Source organism: Micropterus dolomieu, linkage group LG12 (genome assembly GCF_021292245.1).
Source record: "Micropterus dolomieu isolate WLL.071019.BEF.003 ecotype Adirondacks linkage group LG12, ASM2129224v1, whole genome shotgun sequence".
Taxonomy (NCBI): Eukaryota; Metazoa; Chordata; class Actinopteri; order Centrarchiformes; family Centrarchidae; genus Micropterus; species Micropterus dolomieu.
In genome coordinates, this window is record NC_060161.1 from 9836299 (window position 1) to 9863426 (window position 27128).

The 27128-nt window shown below is 42.1% G+C and overlaps 1 protein-coding gene across 1 annotated transcript in view; it reads right to left on the bottom strand.

The window, feature by feature from the left end:
* The window catches only part of LOC123980778 (VPS10 domain-containing receptor SorCS2-like), a 232554-nt gene that overhangs the window by 71808 nt on the left and 133618 nt on the right, over window positions 1–27128 (bottom strand). The window contains exons 4-5 of the mRNA XM_046065324.1: window positions 26574–26647; window positions 17937–18001 (exon numbers count right to left, since the gene is read on the bottom strand). Coding sequence (XP_045921280.1) covers window positions 17937–18001; window positions 26574–26647 — 139 coding nt within the window. The remainder of the gene's footprint in view (window positions 1–17936; window positions 18002–26573; window positions 26648–27128) is intronic.

Below are 27128 nucleotides of genomic sequence, written 5' to 3' on the forward strand. Positions count from 1 at the left end.
GAGGGGAACGGCATAACAAGGCGAGATATGCAGAAGAAGAAGATGATGACATAAAGTAATGGCACAGCAGAAGCAGCTGAACATATGATGTTATTGGACAAATAAGTACAATTAGTTTTTTAAATAAAAGTTAATTGCAGCTGTTTAATGTTGTTAATCTAAATGATCTTATAATCTTTAAACATAATAATTTTATTGATATTTATGTTTCTATTAAGTTCCTTGTCCACATTTTTTTATTGTTCTGTATGTTTTTATCTTATTTGATCGTATTGTGGTATTTTATTCTGATTTTTTCATTTTATATGCAACATTTGTGGACATCCTCAATAAACACATGCTGGTTGTACTATTGTTTTTGGTTTTCTATTTGTGCCTGGTTACTATGACAACATGCAATGGGACTGTTAACTGTTGATACTGCTAGCCTTTAATACGAGCTTCCACTGGAAGCTTACCAAGATCAGAGTTTAAGTTAAAAAAATCTTTCCAGACCTTTGTGACAGTGTAACATTTATGTAGGATTAACAGACCATACAGAAAGGTGGCTCGGCTACAGCCAATCATTACAGACTGTACTGCAAGGGGCGCGGCATGAGCGAGGGGCGAGAGTGGTGCAATAGTCCGCAGCCAGACGTTTTTCACTGCAAAACATTTTTTAACTCAGCTCTCTCTGTAGCTCAGACAATCCCTGCTACCTGCCTGTGCTAATCTATTCTTTCACCCATATTCTTTGTCTTTATAATTGTATTATAATTGTATTGTATTATAAATCTTTATAATAATCAATCAATTGCTGTTTCATATGTAGTTTCGCGTCAATTCCCATGTCAGTAGCAACTTCGGTAGCAACTTGGCCGCTTAAAACACATTCCTGAGGACCTCTCTCCATTTTTCTTAGATAAATGCCCATCAGGTCCATGTGTCTGGTTTTGTTTCTGGTTTGGAGTCCATACATCTTGTTTATTACAGCCATGTTTAATTCAATTACTGACGTAACTACGTTTGCCGTAAGTCAAACGTGGCGCGGGGGCTGTTTTGTTGAAGGGTCACCTTGTGTTTCCAGTAGGTGGCGCTATGACTGAGAAATTAATAGGTGCATTTAATTTCATGCGGTGCTGACTTAACGTGATGCATGCTGGACTCAACATAGGGCATGCCGGTTAGAAATTGTGTCTGATTTTCGCTGGCGCTGCCAAACATCACCATGTCACATGACATTAAAACCTTGCAGAGTCCGGCGGCCACAGTTGCTTTCACTGTCAATACCTTTAGATTGAAGATGATTTTCAGAAGGAAGAAAGAAAGAAAAATAATTCCTTCAGTTCCAAAAGGGTTCTCGCATGTTTGCTGCTCGGGCCCTAATAATACATTTTATTCATAGAGCTCTTTTCATTGTACTCAAAGACACTACACTCTGAGGTGTGGTGAGGAAGTTGTGAGTGACTTGGGTCAGAAGTCTGATTTGTCACAGTTGAGTATGAGGAAGTTGGCATGAATCAAAGATTTGATTTTAGTGGGACAGTAGCAATGCTGTCACAACATCCCTGCCACACAAGTTTGTGTGTGACAGCTCACAACTGGATACAAAAACATTTTGTAACTCACAGTACTCCCTACGACTTGTAGATTAAATTTAAGACCTTTTGACACATGATAGAAATGAATTACGTTTTCAAGACTTTTTAAACATATGTTTCATTAGCTGGTTGACTGATATATATATATATTTCTACCTCGCAGCTTTTATATAAAGTCATTCGTGGCAGAGTTGTTTTGCTTTGTATTTGTAAACCTGCAATAACAACAGATATGTCAGATATGACAGACAATAATTACATGCACGCTGTACTTATTATAAATAATAATAAACTTTATTAATACACACTTAATTAAAACAGAGTTACAAAGTGCTTTACTTGGTTAAATACATAAAAAAAATATTTCAAAGCAGAGGCAAATTGAATCAAGGAGCATAAAATTACATAAGGTTAAAGGAAATACAATTTCTACAACAGTGATACAGATAAAATGGACATTAAGGTCAGGATAGAAATGGAAGGAAGAACTAAAATTACAGTTTTTCTAAATCGCTTTGACTCTATCGTCGCATGACATGAATGACGAAACCAGCCATCAGGCGACAGAGTCCTTGTCAGCTCGTGTAGTGTGTGATCCCCTGTCAGTCAAGTAGTGTGAACACCACAATGACTTCAAGACAGCAAACTGTGTAGCCTGAACAGCACAGCGATCTGCCGATGCTTAAAGTCATGTAGTGTGCACGAGCCTTGAATCGCCAAAAATGACCATTAAATTCAAAATGGCCGACTTTCAGTTGGGTTTTGGGTATGGCTCCAAAAGGCTTTTTGGTGTGTTCTGGGATGATACGTCGGCCCCCAAAAATGCATGTTTTGGTGATTCCAAGTGAGCTAATGAGAACAGAGATGCTGATCATTGCGGCCTCTGTTTTAGGTACCCTCTGTTTTGTTTTGTTTTTGTGTGTTAATTCAGTTTTGTGCTGTGATTCCCTGAGCTCTTTCAATAAGGAGGAGCTCATGAACATCAGGGGAACAACTCCAGCGGATTTAGTTCCCACTTTTCTCGTGTCATCAGGGGAATTATTGGACATTTTGGTGATGGTTGATGTGCGGACTGTGAAGTGCCGCAGGAGAGGAAAAAGAGCCGGGTCACTCGTACCAGCAATATATCTCTCCAACGTGCGCTCGCTGTGCAACAAACTGGACAAACTTCAGCTTCTGGTGGTGAAAAACAGAGAGACTTTTATTCCTCTTCTGTTCTGTGCTTCACGGAGACGTGGCTGTGTGGATCAATACCGGACTCCGCGCTGCAGCTGGCTGGCTTCCAACTCTAGAGAGCGGTCCGTGACACAGAACTCTCCGGCAAAACAAAAGGTGGAGGTGTCTGTTTTTATATCAACAATGGCTGGTGTACTGACGTGACAGTGATTCAGCAGCACTGCTCTGACATCCTATATCAGCATCTGTGAGGCCACATGTATACCAAGTTATAACAGTGACAAACCCTGGTTTACAGCCAAACTCAGACAGCTGAGGTTGGAAAAGGAGGAGGCATTTAGGAGTTTTGACCGAGCCGGATGCAGGGCAGGAGGTGCGAGAAGCTAAACGACTGTACGCAGAGAGGCTAAAGAACCAGTTCTCTGCAAACTTCTGTCTGGAGGGGGCTCTTCCGGAATGTTCGTTCAAGGCCGAGAGAGGATCTCTGTTCCCCAAAACATAGAAACCTAGACTGTGTAAATGATGATGCATCCCTTTGCTCGGGGCCAGACGCCCAAAGCCACCCTAGGTGGCAGGTCTCTGGACCAGCTGTATATGTGTTTTAGTACTTCTCTGTTTCTTCTCTTTTATTAAATAAATTCTTCAAAGACAACGGTTGGTTGTAACTCAATTCTTTGCTCCAACCCTCACCAGGAGTATAATTTCCACAACAATTTGGCACCCCAGATGGGACGGACGAGGGATTCGGACTCCATTGAAGGACAGAAGCTGGCTTATTTTTGGAAAATCCTCCCAGGAGGGAGAAGCTTTGTTCAGCGGAGCCCTGATCTTTGCTCCGTTCCAGAAAGAAAAGGAAAAGAACTTACACGGTGATAAATTAGTAGAAAATTGAGTGAAAAGATAAAGTTAGTGAGATTGAACAGAGTGAAGTAAGGGTCTTAAATCTCGCGCCTGAGTGATTTGCAGGATCCTCTAGCCACCTGTAAATGCACAGGTGTGTTCAGAGTGTAACTGGATCAAAGTGGCTTGTGTCCGAGGGTTTTTGGGGTCTCCAGCTGAAAAGTTAAGTTTGCCTCAGACTTAACTGAACTCAGTGGACCCAAATATTGCTGTGGACCTGAGTACAGACTGACTAGAGAGAGTAAACTATGGTCTAACTAAGTGTCAGAGTAAAGCGACGACTGAGTCTGAATCCACTCCCAGATTACCTTCACCAGTTATGAAATTGATGACTAAAATATTAGACATTAATGGGACAATTTGATAAGTGGGTTGAAATGGGTTTCCTGCAAAATGGAAGCTTTAGTCTAAAACTATTGCCCCAGCTAAAGATATGTTTGGAGTGAAAGGAGAGCAGCCCTGTCCAGAGGAAAGAAAAATTAGAATAGATTCATTAAGGATCTGATTAAACTGATTAGCGTATTGATGACTGATGAAAGAAATCACAAGAACAAATCAACTGATTATTTCTTCTTTAACAGACATACACAAGTCATGGAATCCATTCCGGCTGATCCAGTCCTGGACTCCGCTCCCTCCAGTCCAGTAAGGAGAGTAAGCCCTGGTGCTGCTAAAATCTGACCAGGCAGCAACAGAGAGATGAGAAACCAAAGAATTAAATACCCACTGCTGGTGCATAGAAGGAAATGTGCTCCGCTCCAGCTCCGTTAAAAGTCAGATAAAGAGAAACTGTCTCTACCTTCAGATTCCCAGAGAAAAAAATGCCAGGAAAAAGAGGAATATTGACATTTAGGACATTCTTGAAGCCACGACTCGCGTGACCAACCTGACTGAAACCTTTGACAGCTCCACAGACACAGCTGGAGCAGTTTGGATAAGTTTGTCAAAAAGTATGGCCCACAGTGACTGAGATAAACACAGCAATGACAAAATTAGATCAAACTTGACTTCCACAAGATCAGCATTAAGATAAGATAAAATGTTCCTTTCTTAATCACCATCAATAGCATCACACGTCACTCCAGCCAGACAAGAAGGAAAGCAGTTTTAAGTTTGCTGAGTACAGCAAAGGACAATGCACAGTCCAGAACCACTGGACAAAGTTCTGCCGCATGATGCAGGCCAGCAGCTGAAAAGCAAGAACAGACTGAATCATGTAGGACTCTCCTAGTCTGCATGACCATCACCTTAGGACTACAGTGGTCTGAAACGAGACTCAATGAGACCCTAAAAGTTCTGAGTTTGATTAGTCCAAAAACTGCTGCTGAAGTAAGGAAGAGCTGTATGTCACAGCATGTCACATCATGGAAGATAGACAGCACGAAGGAGCATGCTTAACATACAGAAGATCAACACGAAGACAACTGTCAAAAGAAAATGATTGGTGCTGTATCAAGCCATCCTGGTATGAAGAAGCGGACAGTACAGAGGGCGAAGCAAAGGGCAAAAGTGGACATTGGAAAAGAGATTTTGCAAATTTTCTAAAACTGAGCGACAAGAAGAAAAAAACGAAAACACATGGACTGAGCTGGAGTGGGCGGGACGGACATTAGTGACAGGATCCAGCCAAACACACACTGGGTGAGTTACAACTTCTCACAGATGAAGTAAAAATCTAAATGAATACCATATTAAGATGTTAGTAAGTAATACTAAACTTGAACATCCTATGTTTGTAATGAATATGGAGCACAAAGGGGTTGGGAAAGTAACTGTTAATTTGGTCAAACCTTGCAGGTGACATCATTGCTACATTGTTTGTTTAAATTTGCCCAAGCACAGAGGCAGATATAGTAAATATCGTGTTATGTGGTATGTGATATCCAGATTTTGATGAAACATGACAAAACACTTATTTTGGTAATCAAAGCACTGGGAATGAGGAGAGAGGGTGACCTCTACAGCAAACACACACACACACATACACACAGACAACCCTAATGCTGCATGCAAGGGGTAGCAGAAACACACATACACAGACTTTTGAATACATTCCACTGCATGGTAGTACAGTTCAGGTGGACAGATGAGATTATAGATAAATAAGGGACAAACAAGAAGCGTGTGCTTGAATGTATTAAACTTGTTTGTTTGTTTGTTAGTTAGTGATTCAAAGGTTAGGTTTTGAATTCACTATTATAGGCTGGAGTCACCATCCCCTGTGATGACTCACCTGGCCACTCCCACAATTTTCCGTCAAAGGAAAATGTGTGGGGAAGGCCTACCAACAGAACACAGAGTGGTAGAGTGTTATAGACCAACTAGCAGTAAATAGTGCAGTGCATCCGTGAGCACAAGGTCTCAAATTTTCACACAAGCCTGTTATTGATAACATCAAATGCCACATATTTCTCTGTTGGTGATTCAAAGGCCTGGTTAAAATTTTACGTTAACCACGCTGCTGGTCGGTTTCGTTCTGCAGTACATCACAAGAAGGATGCTGGGATGGCCAGTGTTTGTTAAAGCAGTTAGCTCACAATGGCCACAAACAAGGCTAGCCTGTCACAATTGCAATTGGAACAGACAGGATAAACCTGGGACATCACAGTAAGAGTACATCTCTCCCTCCCACAGCGTACAAGCCTTTTCCATCTATTCCAAAACCAATCACCAAAAAGAGGTGCTGATGATTTTGTAGACAAAGAATCCTAATTATTAACAAAGGTTAAAAGAGAGATAAATATCTCTCCCATGATTCATGGTGAAAACAGTGCACTTGACCAACTTGAAACTGACAATAACAATGACATTTGTGAATAACTTTTAACTCTTCTTTATTTGTTTCCCTTTAAGTGTTTGATATTGCCTACGGTACAGATGGTCAGGACTCACAGAACACTGGGCAATGGGACATGTGGTCATGGCTAACAACAGGCGGATGGAAGAATGTGCTGATAAAATTGTTGACCCCATTGTTCATCATGAATCTGTGTAAACTAACAGTCCAAATATCTCTGTTCTGTGTGTTATCCAGACGTCAGGGACAATGTGTCTGTGGGATGATATGATTGACCCTAAAGCTGGATAAATAACAGGCTCACGGAGCTCTCCTCACTCATTCGAGCATACATGTACACGGCGTATGTGTGTTGCTGTGAGTCCTTCTGCAGAAGACTTGAATAAAATTCATAGAAAGACAAGTGTTTGCCTGAGCTGTTTATTTGAAAACTCAACCAAACGAAGGACACAAGAGCCGACTGGTGCAGTTCAATGATTTGACTACGAAAAGTGAGCACACTTACAGGTCGAGTGGGTGATAACAGATTCCCAAAACAAAGGAATCCGAAATCCAAGAAAGCAGGATAAACAGGGAGACATGACGAGTGAGGCTTGCAACAAGACAGAAACACCAGGTGTGTGTGTGTGTACACACACACACACACACACACACACACACACACACACACACACACACACACACACACACCGGGGATCAGCTGGTCCCGAGCTAACAGTCTGAAGGCCCGACAAGGAACATGCAGCTTCTCAGAAACCCTTCTCCGAGCCAAAGCACAAACAGCCTCTTTATGTTGGCCATGGCTGGCATTCCTCCACATGGTACGCAGTTCAGACAAGTCCATGCACAGTTCATAAAGTTCGTCGGACATGGTGTCCGCTGGGTCCATGACAGGTCGGGTCATTCTGTCACAGGTTGTGGTGTGGAGAGGCAGGTTGGCAGGTTGGAGGACCCAAATGCAGCACACGAGAGCCGACTGGTCCAGTTCAGTGATTTATGAGCACACTTACAGGTAGAGTGGCTGATAACAGATTCCCAAAACAAAGTAATCCAAGGAAAAATACAAAATCCAAGAAAGCAGGAGGACACGAGTGAGGCTTGCAACAAGACAACACCGCGCAAACCACATACAATGACCCAACAAAGACCAGACAGAAACACCAGGTATATATACAGGGACTAACGAGCAGGGCGGGAGCAACACAGGTGACAGGGATCAGGGTTAACGAGGGACAGGCAGGGAGAGAGAGAGAGAGAGAGAGAGAGAGCGAGAGAGAGCAGGTGAAAACAGAGAGAACACTAGACAAGCAGACATGGGGCAGAATGAATAACCAACAAAACAGAAACACACACACACTGACACACACACGTTACAAAGAACCAGAACTAGAACACAAAGTACAGGGGAGACCAAACCACAATAATGCAAACAAGAACCAGGAGTGAATACCAAAACAAGAACTAAGGACATGGAACTAAACCCAGACTCCCAAACAAGACACACAGACAGGATCATGACAAAGGGTTTACACTAAAATCTTAAAGTATGAGGATGAATCTGCTTTGATTCTAGACTTAGCAGCTGTTCAGGGTCAGAAATGGAAGGTAAACTATCTGTGTTATTGGACACGGTGTTATTGGATACTGTGAGCTCCAAGGTTAAGACTCATTCAGAGAGGACGAGTCCAGTTTAGAACATGCTACTGTCTAGCCAGGGCTATGTCAGAGAGATTGTGGAGCAAAACAACTACGGACCAACTCAAAATCTCATGCTGTTGTAATCTGTCTTTCCTACAGGTCCAGACATGATCTTATGGTGGATTGAACTAACACCATGCAAATAAATGAAATACTATCTTGTAATTGTTGGCATGTTAAGTAAATAGGTTAAAGTTTTCCATAAACAGGAGGCCAGGGCGGTGGCCAAAGCCTTAACAAGCCTAAAAACTGAAATTCATCTCTGTTTTTCCTCCTGGGTAATGGTAAGACCCTTTTTATTATATGCGCAAGCGACATTGCCTTCACAACTGCCCTTGGGAGCTACTCTCCTCACCTGGAGCCAAGGACATGGGTACTCATCAAGGGCCACGGGTTTTCCTTTAATTGGTTTTCGGGGGCCATTCCAAGTGCTTTTAACCACTGAAACCGCAGTTAAAGTCACGTGAAGGGATACTTTGGTCCACGCCAGCCAATGTAAGCCTGTAAGACAACGGTTGGTTGTAACTCAATTCTTTGCTCAACCCCTCACCAGGGGTATAATTGCCAAGACAGTTGCAATATGTCTGCACTACACAAACCCAGAATAGTGCACATGTTCTGCAAATAGTTGTATTATTTTTCTCTTTTCTTTTTAATATTCTTATATAACCTGCATTGTCTATTCCATATTTATATATTTCTACATTTATTTATGGCACCTTATCACCAAAACAAATTCCTCCCATGTGTTAAACACTACTTGGCAATAAAGCTCCTTCTGATCTGGTCTTCTGCAAAGATGTTTGATGAGGTCAGCCTTGGTCGGTGTGAATTGAATCTGGCAAGCCATGCTGTCTTATGTAGTCCCTGAAAATGCATTTTAGTAGCACACTGGTCTTTTAGTGGGAAAAGGTTAACATAGCTTATGAAATAGTCCATTACTACCAGAACGTACCGGTTACCTTGGTTAGTCACAGGTAGCTCAGTGCTGTCTGCAGCAATTTTTTAAAAATGGTCTCTCTGCCTGAATTGGCTGCTGTGGGGCTCTTTCGTGGGGAGTTGGGGAGCCCCGTGTTTGACATGGCAAGCACTCAGCTCAGAACTTATAAATGTCCCTGGCCATGTATGGCCAATGACAGATGCATCTCGCTCTGGCTTCCATGCAAACCTGTCAAGGCTGTGTGTGCGTTTTTATTTCTTTTCTGGAGAGAATACAATGTCGGATGATCAGTTTGGGAAACTCATGCCAGATTTTCCTGAGAGTGGGGTGAGTGTTTGAGGCGACCAAGTGGTGGTCTATGACCATCGTCCTTTAGCCATGCAATGACTGTACTGAGACATTCATTCTCAATTTGCCCTTCCTGCAGTTTTCCCAAGTCAACTGACATTGTGTGGCTGACTTCATGGAAAACTGATGTAGGGTTGTCATGTCTGTCTGTGGAGGTGATGGTAGAGATGACACATTGAACAGCTCAGTTTTCCTCACAGACCAAACCACTGCCCAGAGTTCACGGTCAAAGGTTGATCACTTTCTTTCAGGAGACTTGAGTGTGTGTCTAGCATAGGCAATAACATCTTCTTTGTTGTCTTGACACTGAGCCAGCACAGCACCAATGCCTTCCTGTGAAGCATCTGTGTACAGCAAGAAAGGCTGTGTGAAGGTGGGATGTGCCATAATCGGTGGATGAGTGAGAGCATGTTTTAATGATTGAAAAGCATCCTCACAGTTGACAGTCCATGTGAATTCTGCTCCATTTTGAGTGAGAGCATGTAGTAGAGCAGCAATGACAGAAAGGTTTTTGACAAACGCACGGTAATAGGAATACAATCCGATAAATGCTGTCACCTCGGAGATTGTTCTGGGCGTTGGCCATCCACGATCCTTTTCAAGGTTTCAAGGAGACTATGTGTCTCAGAAAGGTCACTTGTGTTTGAGCTAGCTGGCACTTCCTGGCTTTCAACTTGAGCCCAACTGAGCAAAACCGGCTGAACACTTCCTCAATGCTCTGTAGGTAATCTGAAAAAGGGGGACTGAACACAAAGACATCATCCAGATAAATCAAACAGTCTTTCCAGTGCAGGCCATGGAGCTGGTGCTCCATCAACCTCTGAAATGTTGGTAGGGCGTTGGTCAAGCCCATAACCTTGAAGTGGTTCAGAGCACTGTCAATACTGAATGCTGTTTTCTGTTTGTCATGTGACTCATGCTCAACCTGCCAATAGCCACTAGATGAGGCCATTGTGCTGCAGCATGTGACTGATAGGCTGTAAGGGCCTCTGCAGGATGTGGCTGTGGGTATGATGGTGCGTTCCAGTTGACATGGTAAGTCGGAATTTCTGAGTTCAAAGGTAAAAATTTCAAAGGGCACGCCCCCTTAAGTCTTGGGAAGTTGGGATTCTGACTTAAGGGGGCCGATAGATTTCTCGCACTACCCCGACTTTGTGATCCAAGATGGCTGTCAGTGTATCAACAGTTAGTGAAAGCTGTAGTTTATACTGTTTATTAGCACTTCTGTGTACTTGTGACTCATATAAATGTTCGTACATAAAGTGCTGTCCAACAGCTGTCTGTGGACATGTTGCTACAGTGTTTAGTGTAAGTAAATACCGCACAATGCGTTTTTTTTAAATCAAACGGCGTATCAATAGCTAACCTGGCTAGTTGTAAACAAACAGCTGGCCGAGCAAGGTTTTCCGACTTGTTAACTGGAACGCCGTCAACTCGGGGGTGACGTCATTCCCTTACACACTGCGTTCTGTTTGTGAGAAAGTTGAGGACCCAACCTGAAAAATGATTAACTAGCTTCTCCACTAGCATATGAGGTTGGATAGTATTGAATGCTGATGAGAAGTCAACAAAAAGAATTCTAGCATGGTTTCCACTACCTTCTAGGTGTTTATATGGTAGGTTGAGGTGGGGGATGGTAGCGTCTTGCACTCCCCTCTCCATCCTGTAGGCAAACTGAAAAGAGTCAAGAAAGCACTCAGTAAGAGATGTTTTTTGACCAGTTTTTTTTTATTACTTCATTACTAAGGAAGTTAAGGCCTCAGGCCTAAACTTGTGTAAGAGTTAATGTAAGAGAAGTTAAGTTAATTCATATTTTTGAGGTAATTTACTAAAAATATATTTACAGTGTTTACTCAGTTCACTGCATTTTTATTTGTATCACAGTTGGTATCTACATATTTAAATGTTTAAATCATTACATTTGAATCTGTAAATCAGCTACGATATTAAGCAGAATCTACCTCTGTGTTTTCTTTGCATTTACTTCAGTCTAACTCCTGCTAGCTCCTGATTGGTTAGTTCAGTCATGTGAGAGGGAGGACAAGGAAGTGTTGTTGTTGTGAGGGGGGCTGACAAGGTGTGGAGAGTAAAGTGCTGCGTAAGAAAGTTATCCGTCTCCATCCTGTTGTTTCTTCTCATAAAGAGTGTTCCAACCACCTAACATCGAACCCCCACGTTACACTTGTTAAGAGCTTGGCGGTGGTTTCCCTTGGCAACGGGCACCACAACAGACTTCTTCCATATAGATGGTACTCTCTGCTGTGTAAGTGACAGTTGGAAAATATAATTAAAAATAGGAGCTAGCTGCTCTGCGCATATTATAAGCAGACGACTGCTTATATTATCAGGACCTGTGCTGTGTCTCAATTCGGGTACTTCCTTGAGTATACTAACATGCAGTACACTATGTACTTACTTGCTTGCTTAGTGTGTTAATTTCGACAGGGTGCTGTTGTCTCAAATCAAACACTGCTGTTGTGCACTAACCGGAAATGACTATCGCAAGATTGCGCAATCCCCCCAGTGCCGACTGCAGAGCTCCAAAATAACAGCCAGGCTTTATCACCCAAAATAAAATGCTCAGAATCGGGTTTATTGCCAATTTCAAACTTACAAGTAATTTGCTTTGATATAGTAGTGTTTATTTATTTTTTAAGTTTCACAAGCCAAGAATTTTCTTTACCAGACGTCTCTTCATTTAATTTAAATTACTCAATGTAATGACGGTATGAACATTAAAATTATCTTACGGCTGTGTTTTCCTCTGCTGTTGTTGCTGGAGTCTCTGCTGCGTTGGCTGCAGCGCTCTGTATGACCGCAGGAGCAGAGGGCTGACCTCGCTAGCTCCTCCCGCAGGTTGGCGCGAGCTTCCCCCGCTGTCACTTACGGAGCTTTTCATAAAACTGTCAATATTCGACATCTACACAGTTGATTTCTCGCCTCAAAACTTCTCAGAAGTGCATTTAGTGATGAAATAGTGTACGAAACTTGTAAAAGAAGTTCTGTTGTTGGCCTGTCTCTCTCTGCTGCTTTCCTTTTCTCCCGTGTTGTTGTAAGTAGCTAAAATGGCGGTTGTTGAGGGTGAGAAGTGTCCACCGTTCCACACTCAACTTTTTGGCCGTTATGAGTGCACCATTCATGTACTCACAGTGCACTGCATTATACCATACTTCTCAGTGTGAACACACTTATGCCCTCAAAATTGTAAGTGTAAGTATGGAAGTATGCTAATTGAGACACAGCACTGGGCTTTTCCTGGGTCTATGACCTTTAAAAAATGTAATCACACTCTGCTCGTCAAAGAAAGGGTTAATAGGTGTAGTAGGCCTACACAGAAGACCTTCCCTGAGCTCAGAGTGATGGTCGCCAAAATCCTGTATATCAAATCTCAAGTAAAATTCATTAAAATCCTCTGCCAGCTGTTGGCACAATGTGTAACCGTTTAACTCTACTTTCCTCCTTCTGTCTTCCTTGAGCCCCACAATATTCTACATACTATCCCAGGCAGAACCCAAATCAGTGTTTCCTCTATATGCATATATGCCGCTGCTGAATCACGACCGCCACTACTAAAATTTGCCACGATCATTAAACTATGCGCTACAAATGTTTTTACTCACACACTGTGCGAGCCCAGCAGCACTCAATGCTCGGCTCACTTCCTCTCCTCGTTCTATGCAGAACAAACGTGACAGATGGTGTTATAAGAACAGCGTAACTCTGAATCGGGAGGTGCATAGCGAGTGTTTGATTGTCCGAGCGGCAGAAAGTGACGGTGAACGCGAGCGGAGGAAAATATTCAAGCAGTAAATGTACGGTGTCTGTTACAGTATTATCTTCTCAAGACCAAGAAAAGTCTGTTGTTTCCCACTTGCTGGAAAAGTGAAGCCGGTTAGCGCTAAGTTAGCTAACATCTCCCCTCCCCTTCAGACTGCGCAGCTGAGCAGGAAAGTTTCTACAGCAGCTACATACAGTAGCTGCTATGTAACTTAACATTATCTCAATTTATGGAAAGTAACTGGAAGCTGTATTTTATTTCTGCCTACTTGTCTAATGTTGAGAAAATCAAGTACAAACTGACGTAGCCTGCAGCTCTGTCCTGTACAGACTGATTCAATTATTATTCAGTTTTCAGTCTGAAAAAGTGGTTTTGGAAAATCAAAAGGAGCTTTATTGCCAAGTAGTGTTTTATACATACGAGGAATTTGCTGTGGTGATGAGGTGCTACACGTAGTCCTGTCTGTCAGGAAGTCTGTGATCCACCTGCAGGTGGAGTCAGGCACGTTCAGCTGGGAGAGCTTGTCCTGCAGCAGGGCCGGGATGATGGTGTTAAAAGCAGAGCTGAAATCCACAAACATATTCCTGTTGTAGGTTCCTGGGGAGTCCAGGTGCTGAAGGATGTAGTGAAGGGCCATGTTTACTGCATCATCTACAGACCTGTTGGCTCTGTAGGCGAACTGCAGGGGGTCCAGGAGTGGGTCTGTGATTGATTTTAGGTGGGACAACACAAGACGTTCAAAGGACTTCATAACCACAGAGGTCAGGGTGAAGGGTCTGTAGTCGTTTAGTCCTGTGGTCCTTGGTTTCTTGGGGACAGGGATGATGGTGGAGAAGCAGGCTGGCACATGGCATGTCTCCAGTGAGGTGTTAAAAATGTCTCTGAACCCCCAGAGACAGCTGATCAGCACAGTGCTTCAGGGTGGATGGGGAGACTGTCCAGCCCTAGTCTGCCAAAGTTCCTCAAATTTTTGTTGTTTTGAAGCAACAATGACAAAAATATTCCCAATGCTAGCATACTGGACCAGCTGGACAATTATTGTTAGATAACAGGCTACCATGTTGAGTATTTTGCTTAACTTTCAGCTTATTTTTGTATGTTGTAGCAATTTTAGATGACTACTTCTTTCGCACCTAACACACCACAACAAACAACATCTAGCTAGCTTTTGGGAATGGCCTGTGGCTGTTACCTAACAAAAATTATCGTAACGCTACTTAACGTGCTGTGCAAAAAGCCTCTAAATATGGTAAAATCTTGTTACGTAAAGTTCTTTGGGGGAAATTACCTGCTAATTAGTAACCTATATCACTCCTGGGAGGCCCTACGTTCCACCACTGGCATTGTCATATATCCGTATGACTACACTATTTATACCAGAAGGCCTACCATATCAAGTACCAGAGAGCACACACAGACTAAATAAACTTATGACAACTCTGCTTCACATTAGTCTGTCTTCGTTGGTTCTGTACTCTGCTGTGTCTTTGCTCAAGAGGTGTCTGGTCTAACAAATGGACTGGTTAATTTAGTGAAAAGCCTGGACAGTTAATCAGAGCAGCTCATTAAAAAAACATTAGATTGGGCTAAGTGTTCAATTCCAGCTTGTGGCACATACACTTCTTCATGCTTCTTGCTGTTCTCACACACCTGCGAACTCACTCGCATACTAAGCATGCACACATTTTTCCTCCACCTGTGCAACTGAGCTGGTATGACAAAGGAAACCCAAAGAACTAAATAGTGATTTATAAATAAACAAAGGGGAAGACATTTGTGAATCATTTATTACATTATACTGACTGAATGGCGCCCATAATGTCTATACAGTGGATATGTGTGCTGTGTGTGTGTGTGTGTGTGTTTGTTTGTTTCCACATGCATGTCCCTACACGCCTACCAGTGTGTTGTATGAATGTGTGCATGCTTGTGTGAATCAGTGCATGAACACGGCACACTCACGCTTTCCTGCACATCAATCTCCCTTAATGACACACACAAACCCACTCCCTGCCAGCCTCCCTGTTCCCATGGCTCATCTATCAATCGACCACCCTCATTTCTCTGGAGTTCTGTCCCTCTCGTCAACCAGCACACACCCCACCCATTTCTTCGCCTCTGCAGAGAATCCTGCGACTGTGTGTGCTTCTTTGTAGCATGCCACCATTTAACCTTGGCGGTGCCATGTCTGACAGGGGGGCACAGGCCGAACAGATTGGTTTGGTATGCCTGATCGCTCCAGCCCCCCTCCGACTATCTATCTATCTGGGCATGGAAGCAGGAAGGAGAAAAGGGTGGAGAGTGAGAAGGAGGATGGGGGGACCATGTGGTACTACCTAGCCCTGGAAAGAGCTCTTGTGCCTGGGCAGCTAGCCCAGACAGACAGCCTCTCCCGTTCACCCTCTACAAACACAGGCAGCCTTGTTCAAGCTGACAGCTTTCACATTGCAGGCAGCATCTTTCCTTGTGTGGGTTAAAACACTGCGTGTCTCCTCAGGGGATTTAAGAGGTGTATGTACTTTTCTAGAGGTGAGGTTTATGGAAAAATAGAGTGTGGCGCTGGAAATATAGAAAACGTATCCTTCATTTTGCCCTTCACTATCTGTCAATACTCTCTGACTTTGCCTGCCCAGGTTTATTTAGAGTGGGGATTATATGTTGGGAGAACCACAGAGGGGAAGTCCAAAACACACCACACATTTACAAACCCACACAATCTCAAGTACACACTACTTCTATTACCCTTTTGGCCCCTAGTAGGGAGTTAAGCACTAACCTGTCTGTCACTCAGCTGATATGATAATCCAGATTTGATGTTGTTGCCCCGGGGGCCCCTGACAACCCTCTTTAATTTATCCATTAATTCTCCATTGACCCCCTCCCCACACAGAAACACTCCCCACCCACAGCAAGGTCAACCATTCATCTTTTCCATTACCTTCATTTACACCGCCGGCTATGCTAAGACTAGTACTGCCATGATGGGGAGAGAGCACATTAGAATCCTCCACCTCAGCAAGTCTTGTAGAGAAGTAACTCGTGTCTCCAGAAATGATACGTACGTCCGAATGTCTGACATACCTGGCCAAAACCAGTGGAGGACTATGGAGATAAAGACCCTGGTATTTGGACACTTAAAAATATAAGTTTATTTAAAATATTGAGATAGTTTTGTTTTGAAACTCTGACCCACTGAAACACTGATCTAATGATTTAACACACAGATCACTCATCACTGCTATGATTGGTGCATTGCTGCTTGTGGAGTGTGGGACATGTAGATTTTGAACTGGGGACAGATACACGGTATACACCAACCAGTGTTTAACAATAGCTTCAGTGAAACAGATGTTGCTCTCAGGAGGAGGCGGCTAGAAGGGGCACATATTGGCACAACGGTATCCTGGTTCTGGCGAAATCTACATCTGTCCACTGCAGAGACACCATCCACAACCTGGAGGAGTAACTAGTATAAATGAGTGTATTAGGATGAGATTAGGTTACATCAAATGAAATGGATAAGTTTCATTTAATACTACTTTTAGAATAATATCAATATATAAAATGCATGATGTTTGTATATTTCTTATAATTTCACATAATAGTATATATAGCTTACAACTAGTATAATATTAATTACAGTTGAACAATACAGCAGGTTCATTTTTGTAGGTTGCAAGTTCTAACTTGTCAGCAATCATACCCACTAACGAAGAACAATGAGTTCAACATTTGAAAGTTTGCTGTAGCATGTCAGCCTTTTTTATAATGGTTGTATCCATCCAGGCTGTGATTGGTCAGTTCACAAAAAGTGACATTGACAAACGCATCGGCTTCATGAAAAGTTGAGCATGTTTCAACAAAAGGCATGTTATAGCTAAATGGCCAGCCAAACCAAAACCTGGCTTATCTTATTCCTGATGTCTTCAGCTTTAGCTGCAGAACCTGGACTAACAACTGAACTGGTACTGAGGATCGTGAGGAGGAGGATGTTGCTGGTGCAGAATCAAAGTGGGCTAACAACGCATCTGTCCGGCTCTTGTTTTTGTATAACGGGCTGCTCAAGCGGCCCACAGAGAGACAGGCCCATCCAACCAGCGCCAGCAGGGTTGGGGTGGAAGATTATGGTAGGTTGTGTCTTTATTTCCACACTTTGTTTGTAAAAAGAAATTCCTGTTCGCACATATCTATTTTTAGGAGCAAATATGTGGAAATGAATCGTACTGTAGAGCACGCTTTTCTGGATTTTTGAGAATCAATGAAATTCAAGTCAATGGGAAAGAAATATTACAGGTTAGACCATGAACACAGGGCGATTTGTATGACATAGAAGGAAACCTTCCTTCTCTGTTATGTTATATTCCGCTATTCAAACAGAGAAGCAGGGGCAGGAACGTAGAAGCTACTATTTGTGGGATCAAATCAATCAATCAATTTTTCGTTGACATTAAGAGCTATTTTGTTGGCAGTTATTCATGCTGAATCTACCTTAAGATCCTCTTGATATATAAACTACCCATCTACCTGAAGTTGAACTCTCTGAGAAAGTTCCACGTGCCTCTGTGAGCAAATCTACCAATCATGGCAATTCAATTAAAAATTAATACATAACTTTCTGAAATTTCACTGTGCTGGTGTGGCCAGACCCTAACAGTGTCATGAATAAATAAATTAAAAATAAATAAATAAATAAAATGAGCAGATGATACATCACTATACCTCCACTCGTATCTTGCATTTCCATGTGCACCAGATCAGGGTCCACATCCACACCAGATACTGACCTGGAACACAGAAGATAATTACATGAATTAATTGCATTTCTGAACATTTCATAAGAAATGTCACTTAAAACCACATAACACCAACTTTAGACTTGACTAGAATTGATCCGAATCAATTAGAGTGTGTAGGTCACTGACCAGCATTTAACAGTGATCCTAATCTTTCCCAGCCTGCCTTTAACCGCGTTCTTTCTTATGGTTAATTTAGCCACAGGCAGGTGTTGTACAAAGAATTTAAAAAACATAAGAAGCTACCATTAAACTTAACCGGTTGCTTTGCAGAATCGTGCAATATCAATTCTTGTCTTAGTTTTAAAATTTTAGCTCATTAAAGGAAATGCAGTTCCAGTGGACTGGGGTAATTTCACTTTGTTTTTTCTTTTCTGTTTGAATATCCTGACAGACGGTAGAACTGCATAGATTCATCCAACTCTTACAACTATGAGTATACACAAATTATTTGGTCCCGTTTGATTACACAGATATCTCGGTAGATATGCACAGCTCAGCTCATCCTGGAACGTGCACTCAGGTGTACTCAGCCTCCCTAACATGCTTAAAACCTCCAAAATGTTATCCCCCTTGCACACTGACATACACTACAGTGCACTTGCTCTGTGTGCCCTTCAGTGAGCAGTAAACTAAGCAGTTCATCTGATTAGGACTGTGTGGCGCAGTCTGTGAAATTTCCCCAGCTCAGTAAAGATAGAGTGGAGATTTAAAACCTCGTTACTTTACCTATAAAGAGACTTTACGAGCAATTAGCAAGGACGAGGGAGCAAGGGAGGAACGGGAGAGAGAAGATGGATCACGGCTCTGCTGCCCGTGGATGATGAGCCTTCTTCAAGTGTGTATAGCAGTCTATTCAAATCAAGGAATTCATTATGACTTCAGTCAATTCTCCATTAAACCAACAATCAAAGTCAAGTTACCTTAGGGGTTTCACAGGTGACGCAGAAATTTAGTGGCTCTACTTTACATTTTACAGCTCTCAATTTAAGAGCAACTGATAATGATGAAGGCAAATCCAGATGATCGCATAAATGTATTGACAGTTCTCAAGGAGAACAACATTTTAATAAATTACAAATTAAACAAATCTATTTGTTGTACTCTCAAATACCAATGCCACCAAAAAGGACAGGAGCAGACTAAAATGGACAGTCAGGACTGCAGAAAAAAATCATCGGTGCCAACCTGCCCTCCATTCAGGACTTATACATTTCCAGAGTCAGGAAACGGGCAGGAAACATCACTGCAGATCCATCTCACCCCGGACACAACCTGTTCCAGCTCCTCCCTTCTGGTAGGCGCTACAGAACACTGTTCGCCAAAACCAACAGACACAGGAACAGTTTCTACCCACAAGCCATCACTCTGATGAAATGCTGATTTTTGACTCACAGTGTCAGGAACAATTCCTGTGCAATAATTTCCACTGGAAAAATAATAATTATTATTATTTGTTCATCATTCTCTATTTCAGAGCTGTTCATACTGTTCATATTGTCATATTGTATATACTGTATACCAAATCCACCAACCTAAAGTACATAACACCTGCACATAATACTTATTTATTCTTTGCACTATGCTCCATCGCACTGTGTCCATGTGTACATGTATGCATGTATCTGTATGTGTAGCTGTATATCACATCCACCTCCGACATGTACATCATAATAATAATAATAATAATAATACATTTACTCCTGCATCCTTTGCACTTATTGCACTATTGTCTCAATCTGCCTATATTGTTTTTGTTTATAGTGTGGACATATAGTAGCCTGTGTGATTTTATTATTGTATTAGTAATGAACAAATACCAGATACCAAATGTACAATCCGCTTTATGTGCCAGGTATGTGTACACATACCTGGCACATAAAGCTGATTCTGATTCTGAAGTACTGTATGTGCCAATGCTAGCCAGTGCTGCTGAAACAATGCGCAGTGTGCTGTAGCATCACAAGTCTATATAAAGAATTTTGAGGGAGCAAGGATCAGTTTGATGAATGTAATAATAACAGTAATAATGTTAATAACTTTAATGCTTTTGATGTGTAGATTTATGTTTTCTGGTGTGCCAAAGAGCTGAAGAAATAACTGATTATAAGCATTACAGGTATTATTAGACTGCATGTTATGAATAATGACCTAGAGACAGGATGAAGAGGCAGCATCTTGTACAGGAATGATTTGGGGGCTGATAACTGTGGGATCACTGTCACACGCTTTTTAATGGACTTAATGAACTGACAAAGTACAATTAGCTTTATGTTAAGATCTTTAGGTTTAATTTTCCTAGCAGGCTCATACACCTGTAGGCTTATAGTCTGACAACATTCCCTGGTAATGTTTAACGGTGATCAAAATGTGGAACCAGTGGAAAGATTGCAGAGCACAATGTGGAACAAAACGCAGGAACACAGAAAAATTGACTTACGTCCATGAATCTATTGCCCCAGTGCATGCTGGTACGTACCCAGCACACCTACCTGCATGTTACTGTAATCACATGATCAGCACTCAGCCAATCACATAACACTGATTATAGTTTCAACGCTAAATGAGTAGCGTTGAAACTATAATCAGTGTTATGTGATTGGCTGCCTTTCTTTCAAAATCATCTTATTCAAGATGTCCTTCCTCCAGGTTCAATGAATCAGCCAAACTGCTTCCAAAGACCCAAATTAGCTGGATGAGAATAAACAGGATTGTTTTAGCCTGATAACTCCACGTTAAGAAGAACAGGGCCATCTTTGGGTAATGCAATTGTTTGTACAACCACAAGAGTCCAGTGAAAAACTGGGGATCAGGTTGATGGAGGAAAGAGGAAGAGAAAGACCGGAGAAGAACCCTTCAACATGTTCTGTAAAGGCTCCTTGACCAAGACTGTGAACCTTTGCCTCCTCACTCACTGCAGGTTATAAGATGAAAGTGTCAGCTGCATGCTTGAAATGCAAATTCCTAAGATTGAAGGTGAAAGCGCACTCTGCACTGGCAAATAAACTTTATTCATTCCACTAACGTTTTGGTCCAGTTAGACCTTCATCACCGTCTAAGTGAGGGATTTCCTTCTCCTTTGGTCAGGGAAATGGAAGCAGACAGACTGAGAGGGCTGAAAGGGGAAGCAGGGCAAATGAAATAAACGATTGACAGGACTGATAAAGAGATGGAGGGTGTTGACCCAAAGAAAAGAGATTTATTTAGAAGAAATGGAGGACGAAGTGCAACATGCTGTGAAGACAGCCTCCCTGGACTTCATCCCAGCTATGGTTTCACTGCCATTCCATTACGCTTTTATCCACATGCTTTTCACAGCATTTCATTTTTATAGCCTATTCTCAAATGTTTGCTTTTGTTGTCAGTTGTCATCCTGTGAGATGCCAGTTCAATTTCAAAAACTGCAGTTTCTTTTCATTCCGGATGACAAACGCAAACTTTACAGCCCAGGATCACAAAAACAAGGTCCAGAGGAACACATTTGGCCAGACCACCCCAACAGCAGATTGGTTTTAATGAGATGTTTTTCATGTGATTTATGGGAGCTGGCTGCCAGACTCCAGTTCTCCTCTTGCTTTTATGACTGTTAGGCCAAAGGCAAGGCTAAGGCCAGACCCAGCAACTAGCTAACTTTGTGAACTCCGAATAACAGCACCTGTATGCACAGGCCTGCCCACATACAGTATATACTCTTTTTACAGGAGAAGAAGGTTGCAACCTTACAGTATGTGTAGGCCCAATGTGCAAGAGAGTGTAGCCTACAGGCAATTTTAGCTGAGGCAAATAAAATATGTGGTTCAATTTCAGAATGACAAGGATTACATGTACACTTTAAAATAATAATTCTAGATACATCTTTAGCCAGACCATATAAAACATCTGTACTTTATTACAACTTAATACAATGAACTCCAGGTGTGAAATCAAAGTGTCGGTGAACCTTAAAGGAATATGCTTACTTGCTTTCTTTCCAAGCTTGAGATGGGAAGTTGTGTCTAACATGTTAGCCAACAGTTGCATATGTACACATCCAGCAGACACAGAGGAACATTAGCATTTATTAGGAGTCCTGTTTCTGGTCACCTGATAAATGTAAGACCAATATTCACCGTGCTAAATGCTAAATGCTCCACCGTGTTCTCCAGTTAGTCTCTAACTGTGTCTGTCTGCTGTCTGCTGCTGAGCAGGTAGTGTACGGTAAGTATGGCTGGAAGTGATGAGACTAAACCAAAACGTTGTGTGTTTAACTTATGGGAGGTATCTTATCTCATACCCAGAGTGTCAAATAGCTATGTTTGTCAGGTCTTTCAGCGTCTGGTTCCAACGGACAATCAAGCCTTTTGCATCATAGTTCAGCGCACTGTGGGAAACCCTTTAGTACCATTGTTCAATGCTAAAGGTACTGCTATAAATAAGATAAAAGTCTGAGTAAGGAGGAGGGGTGGGCGGGTGGGAAAAAAACTGGACTTTCACCCAGGTTTGTTTCTCTTGTGAAACAAAAACTCAACATTTAGTGATTTTACTTAACTTACGTAATTTATGTCACACAAGTAACGTAGTTATTTTAACCCAACCCATGATCTTTTCAACTGTGTTTTCCAACATTAACCATCGGCCGTTTCATAACGTTAAAAAGTAGTTTTATTTTGAAAGTGTAACAGGATTTTGCATATTTATTCTTGCTAACTTGATCCTACACATACAAAAACCACGCCAATGGTTCTTGACGAAGCATCTATATGTGACGCCCTGGGATGAGAACAGGTTGAGTATCAGTATCTTTGAGCACAATGAAGCACTCTAAAAATAAAATTATTATTATTTCTTAAGAAACAATAGCAAGGTGCAGTGATTGATTTCAAGTCAGACTTTAGTCATCAGGGCTCAAGGTATAGGTTGCACATTCAGATCCCAAGTCTGATCTTGAGTATGTAACTTTAGCGAGAAGTAGGAAGCGCTTAGTGCTGAATCTTTCCCTCTCCAGTCCTCCCTCTTTCTTTCCTCTACCTTCTCATTTTTTATAGCACAGTGTGGATGATTTGTGCGTTAGAGTTGCTGGTATAAATCAGAGGTGTCCGGGCACAACAACCAGCTCATTTGCTATCGTCGACGAGAAGAAAAAAAACTAACAGGAGCTTGCAATGCCTTTCTGACCTTCAGAAAATGAGAAACAGTGTAGTCAGTTGTATTTTAATGTAGCACATTTGAATGCATCACATAACAAAAACACAGATCGGACTGAAGAGTAAGAAGAAACAACACTGAGACGGGGAAAGAGGCAACAATGTTGAGGAGCACTCAGTGGATGGAGGAAAAGAGATAAAGAGGGAGGCATACACAACACGAGATCAGATGAAGGCGATGATGAGGAGGCGAAGTATTGGTAGAGATAGCTCTGAAGCTGTGAAATATTACTTTTGCACGGAAAAGCCATTTTAACTCTGTCTGCCGTGAGTTCTTTTTCTGCCACTGGAACCACAAAACTATCAAGAGATTCATCTATAAAAAGGTTCTGCTGCATAAACCCCAGCACTTTTGATAAAATCCAATTCAAATTTCTAATTTAAGGAAAACTGGAGCAGCAGGTTTCTGTATTATGGTGAACATAAAACAGATTTATTAATATCTGGGATAGATATCATCTTATTGTTTGAGCAATATTGTGTAAATGACAGCATAATAGGATCAGGATATAGTCAAAAATAAACCTACAACTGCAGGAGATCAAATTTATGTTTGGAAAAGCTTGATCAAAATATAGTTCCTGGATTTGAATCCAATAAATCAAGCAGCCTAAATGAAGACATAAAATAAAACAAGCTCCCACATCATGGTTGTATTACCATATTTACCATCTACCGACATTCACAATCTAGAGTATAAACCAGTAAATGGTATGAATATATGTATCTGTTGCAGAGGAAATGATCTCTGTACATATTCTACTTAATATAAATGATTGTTTTGACTCACTCTTTGATGATAATCAAGGTGATATATACCTAAAAACATTTTTTGCTTTCTTTCTGAAAGTGAGGTGAAAACTTTGATACCACTCTCGTTTCTGTGCATTAAACCTGAAGCAAGAATTTGGTTAGCCTAGTTTAGCATAAAGACTGAAAGCAGGGGGTATTGGCTAGTCTAGCTTTCTTCCAAAATACACCTATCAACAAAATAAAGTTGTCTTATCCACACAATGTGTCTTGTTTTTTTAACTAGAAGTCTAAAACACAACTAAGTGCCCTTTTTTTATGGCAGTGCAACGACCAACTGATGCAGCGCTCTGATGGCTTGCTGTTTTGGTGCTGCTGAATGCACGGGTGGTAGGAGAGTTGCAAACAGGTGGGAGGTTCATTCAAATAGGGCAGCGCAAAGAAAGTTGTTGGTATTTTGATTAAGTTAGACTTTGCACAGTAGATGCAAATCAGCATCAAATATTAATGTTTAATGTGGTTAAAGCAGAAATATCTGCAAATCAGCCTGCGTTGATCTATAAATAATAGGCTACGCTTACGGTCTCTGCTGTCCACAGTTTGGACTGTATGAAAAGTTCCCGCTTCAGTTCATTAAATCCCTGCTCTATCAGAAAGCAGCAAGACACATATTTTAAACAAGACCTCAAATGCAGATCTCACCGTGGTGCTAGAGGAGAAGTCAGGTGATCGCCAAAGTCAGTAGGATTCACTACGGGAACCGTGAATGTTTGCTGGAAATATTTCTTGAGAAATAGCTTATCCACCTGCCCAGTGCTGCAGTAGCAGATACCAGATTAGATCAGTGAGCACCGGTTTTGCTCTCTGTACAGGCACGGTGGTATCAAAGCCAGACCACTGTTAAGCAGTAGACACAGCGTCCGACCGTCTTTCACCAAGAAATAGTTAGCACAAGCTTGCAGTATATAATGTGTTGTTAGTGATTTTTTTTCACATTGGACAGGATGGCTGTGTCCCCAGTTTCCAGTCTTGGTTAGCCTAGTCAAGCCAAGTTAAACATGTCCTAATCCCAGATTCTTGATTAATGCACAGGCATGGGAAAGGATGCCAGCTCCACTGACCTCCATTCAGTTTTCACATACCTTGAAAAAACGGAGTGCTGTGTGTGGATTTCAGCTCAGCATTCAGCACAATCTCCCCATGAAACTGATTGGCAAACCTAGCACTCTGGGCTTGAGCACCACACTTTGCAATCGGATATTGTACTTCCTCACAAACAGACCCCAGACAGCTTGGATTGGCGGTCACACCTCCTTCACTCAAGTGCTCAACACCGGAGACTCCCAAGGCTGTGTGCTCAGCCCCCTCCTGTTCACGCTGTACACCCATGACTGGAACCGCCAGCATGGAGAGGACTGCTGAATAACCTAGTGCTTAACGTCAGCAAAACCAAGGAGCAGACTGTTGATTTTAGAACAAAAGGAGGTGAGAAACTCCTGTCTACCCGGAGCTGAGGTGGAGCAGGTGAATAGTGCTAAGAATTTGCTCTGCCGCACCTTTGTGACAAAAAGGGAGCTGACCCAGAAGGCAAAGCTCTCGATCTACCAGTCAATTTTCGTTCCTATCCTCACATATGGTCATGACCAAAAGAAGTAGATTGCAGGTACAAGCAGCCAAAATGTTTTTTCTCAGGAGGGTAGTTGGCTTCGCCATTAGAGAAAAGGTGAGGAACCAAGTCATCCGTGAGGAACTCGGAGTAGAGCCGCTGCTCCTTCGCATCAAAAGGAGCAAGTTGAGGTGGTTCGGGCATCTGGTAAGGATGCCCCCTTTGGAACCTCACAAGGGAGGTATTCCAGGCACATTCAGCTGGGAGGAGGCCTCGGGGAAGACCCAGGACTAAGTGGAGAGATTATATTTCCACACTGGCCTGGAAACGCCTCGGGATCCCCCAGTCAGAGCTGGTCAATGTGGTTCAATCGGTAAGATTTGGGGTCCCCTGCTGGATCTGCTGCCCCCACAACCCGATTCCAGACAAGCAGTTGGAGATGGATGGATGGATGAACCAAGTAGTTTGGAGCCTAACCAAACTGCAAGCATTTTACAAACCGGGCGTTGCATTTTTATTGTTGTTAACTTGACCTCTGAGCCCTGCTTGTCCAGAAATAAAGGGCCAAAAAAAGGGGCACCCCATTAAAAACTGACCCAGGGGGTCTTGCCCCAGCGTCTATATGTGATGAGATGGAAGCGAGAACATGTTGGTACTTTAGAAAAGACCTTTGGCATTACAGACCCACTGAATATGAGAGAGTTGTACCATGCCATAGAAACATTTCACTTAATTGTAGCCTTATTAGTACTGTTCATCTCATTTCATTTCTTAGTCTTACAAAACCATGATGTCTGTCTGTGCAGCAAGGTCTTGTATATGTCTGTGTGAACAAGGGCTACTTATGTATCATCATTGTAACAAGAAGTAAAGAATCCTCTGCCTGCTGGAATGCCTGCTGATGAAATGAATGCCTACTTTGTTGCTGCTTTGTACATGTGTCAATTAAAAAGTTACCAACTGAGACTGTTAACATCATGAAGTCCTTATTCATCCAATAATGAGAAAACCAAGTTGAACTGACCAGAAGACTCTGTCCTTGGTCACCCGCTCCTGAAGCAAAGTCCACTTGCGGCCCAGGTCTGTGGAAGCAAAGAGCTGGACACAGAAAACAGAGAGACAACGACAATTAGACAGGAAAACACACACTCGGAGTGTGTAGCAGCAGACTATAATACCTAACACTAGCCCTATTACCAGCTGTATCCTTTACAAAGGAGGATAAATCAAGAGTCTATTTGGAAGAAAAAGTTCACCCAATCAAACTACTGAATTTCATGGTTCACCAAGTTAAGACTGAGCTCAATTAATAATTACTCATAGCAGTTGGTGTGTGCCAAATATTTTATGAGCAGTGTGTTTGCAGTAGTGTGTGTGTTGCCTGAGCTTGTGCGGCATTGATCGCACTCATAATGAAAGCCTATTGATTCCTACCCACAAGTTATCCTTGATGTCTGAAAAACACATTGGAGTCGAGAAAAAGGATTTCAGCACACAAACTTCCTCCACCACACAAAAACACAAATACACAGTTTTATGAAACTCTGAAGCGCTTTCTCAATGCTCATTATTGACAGAG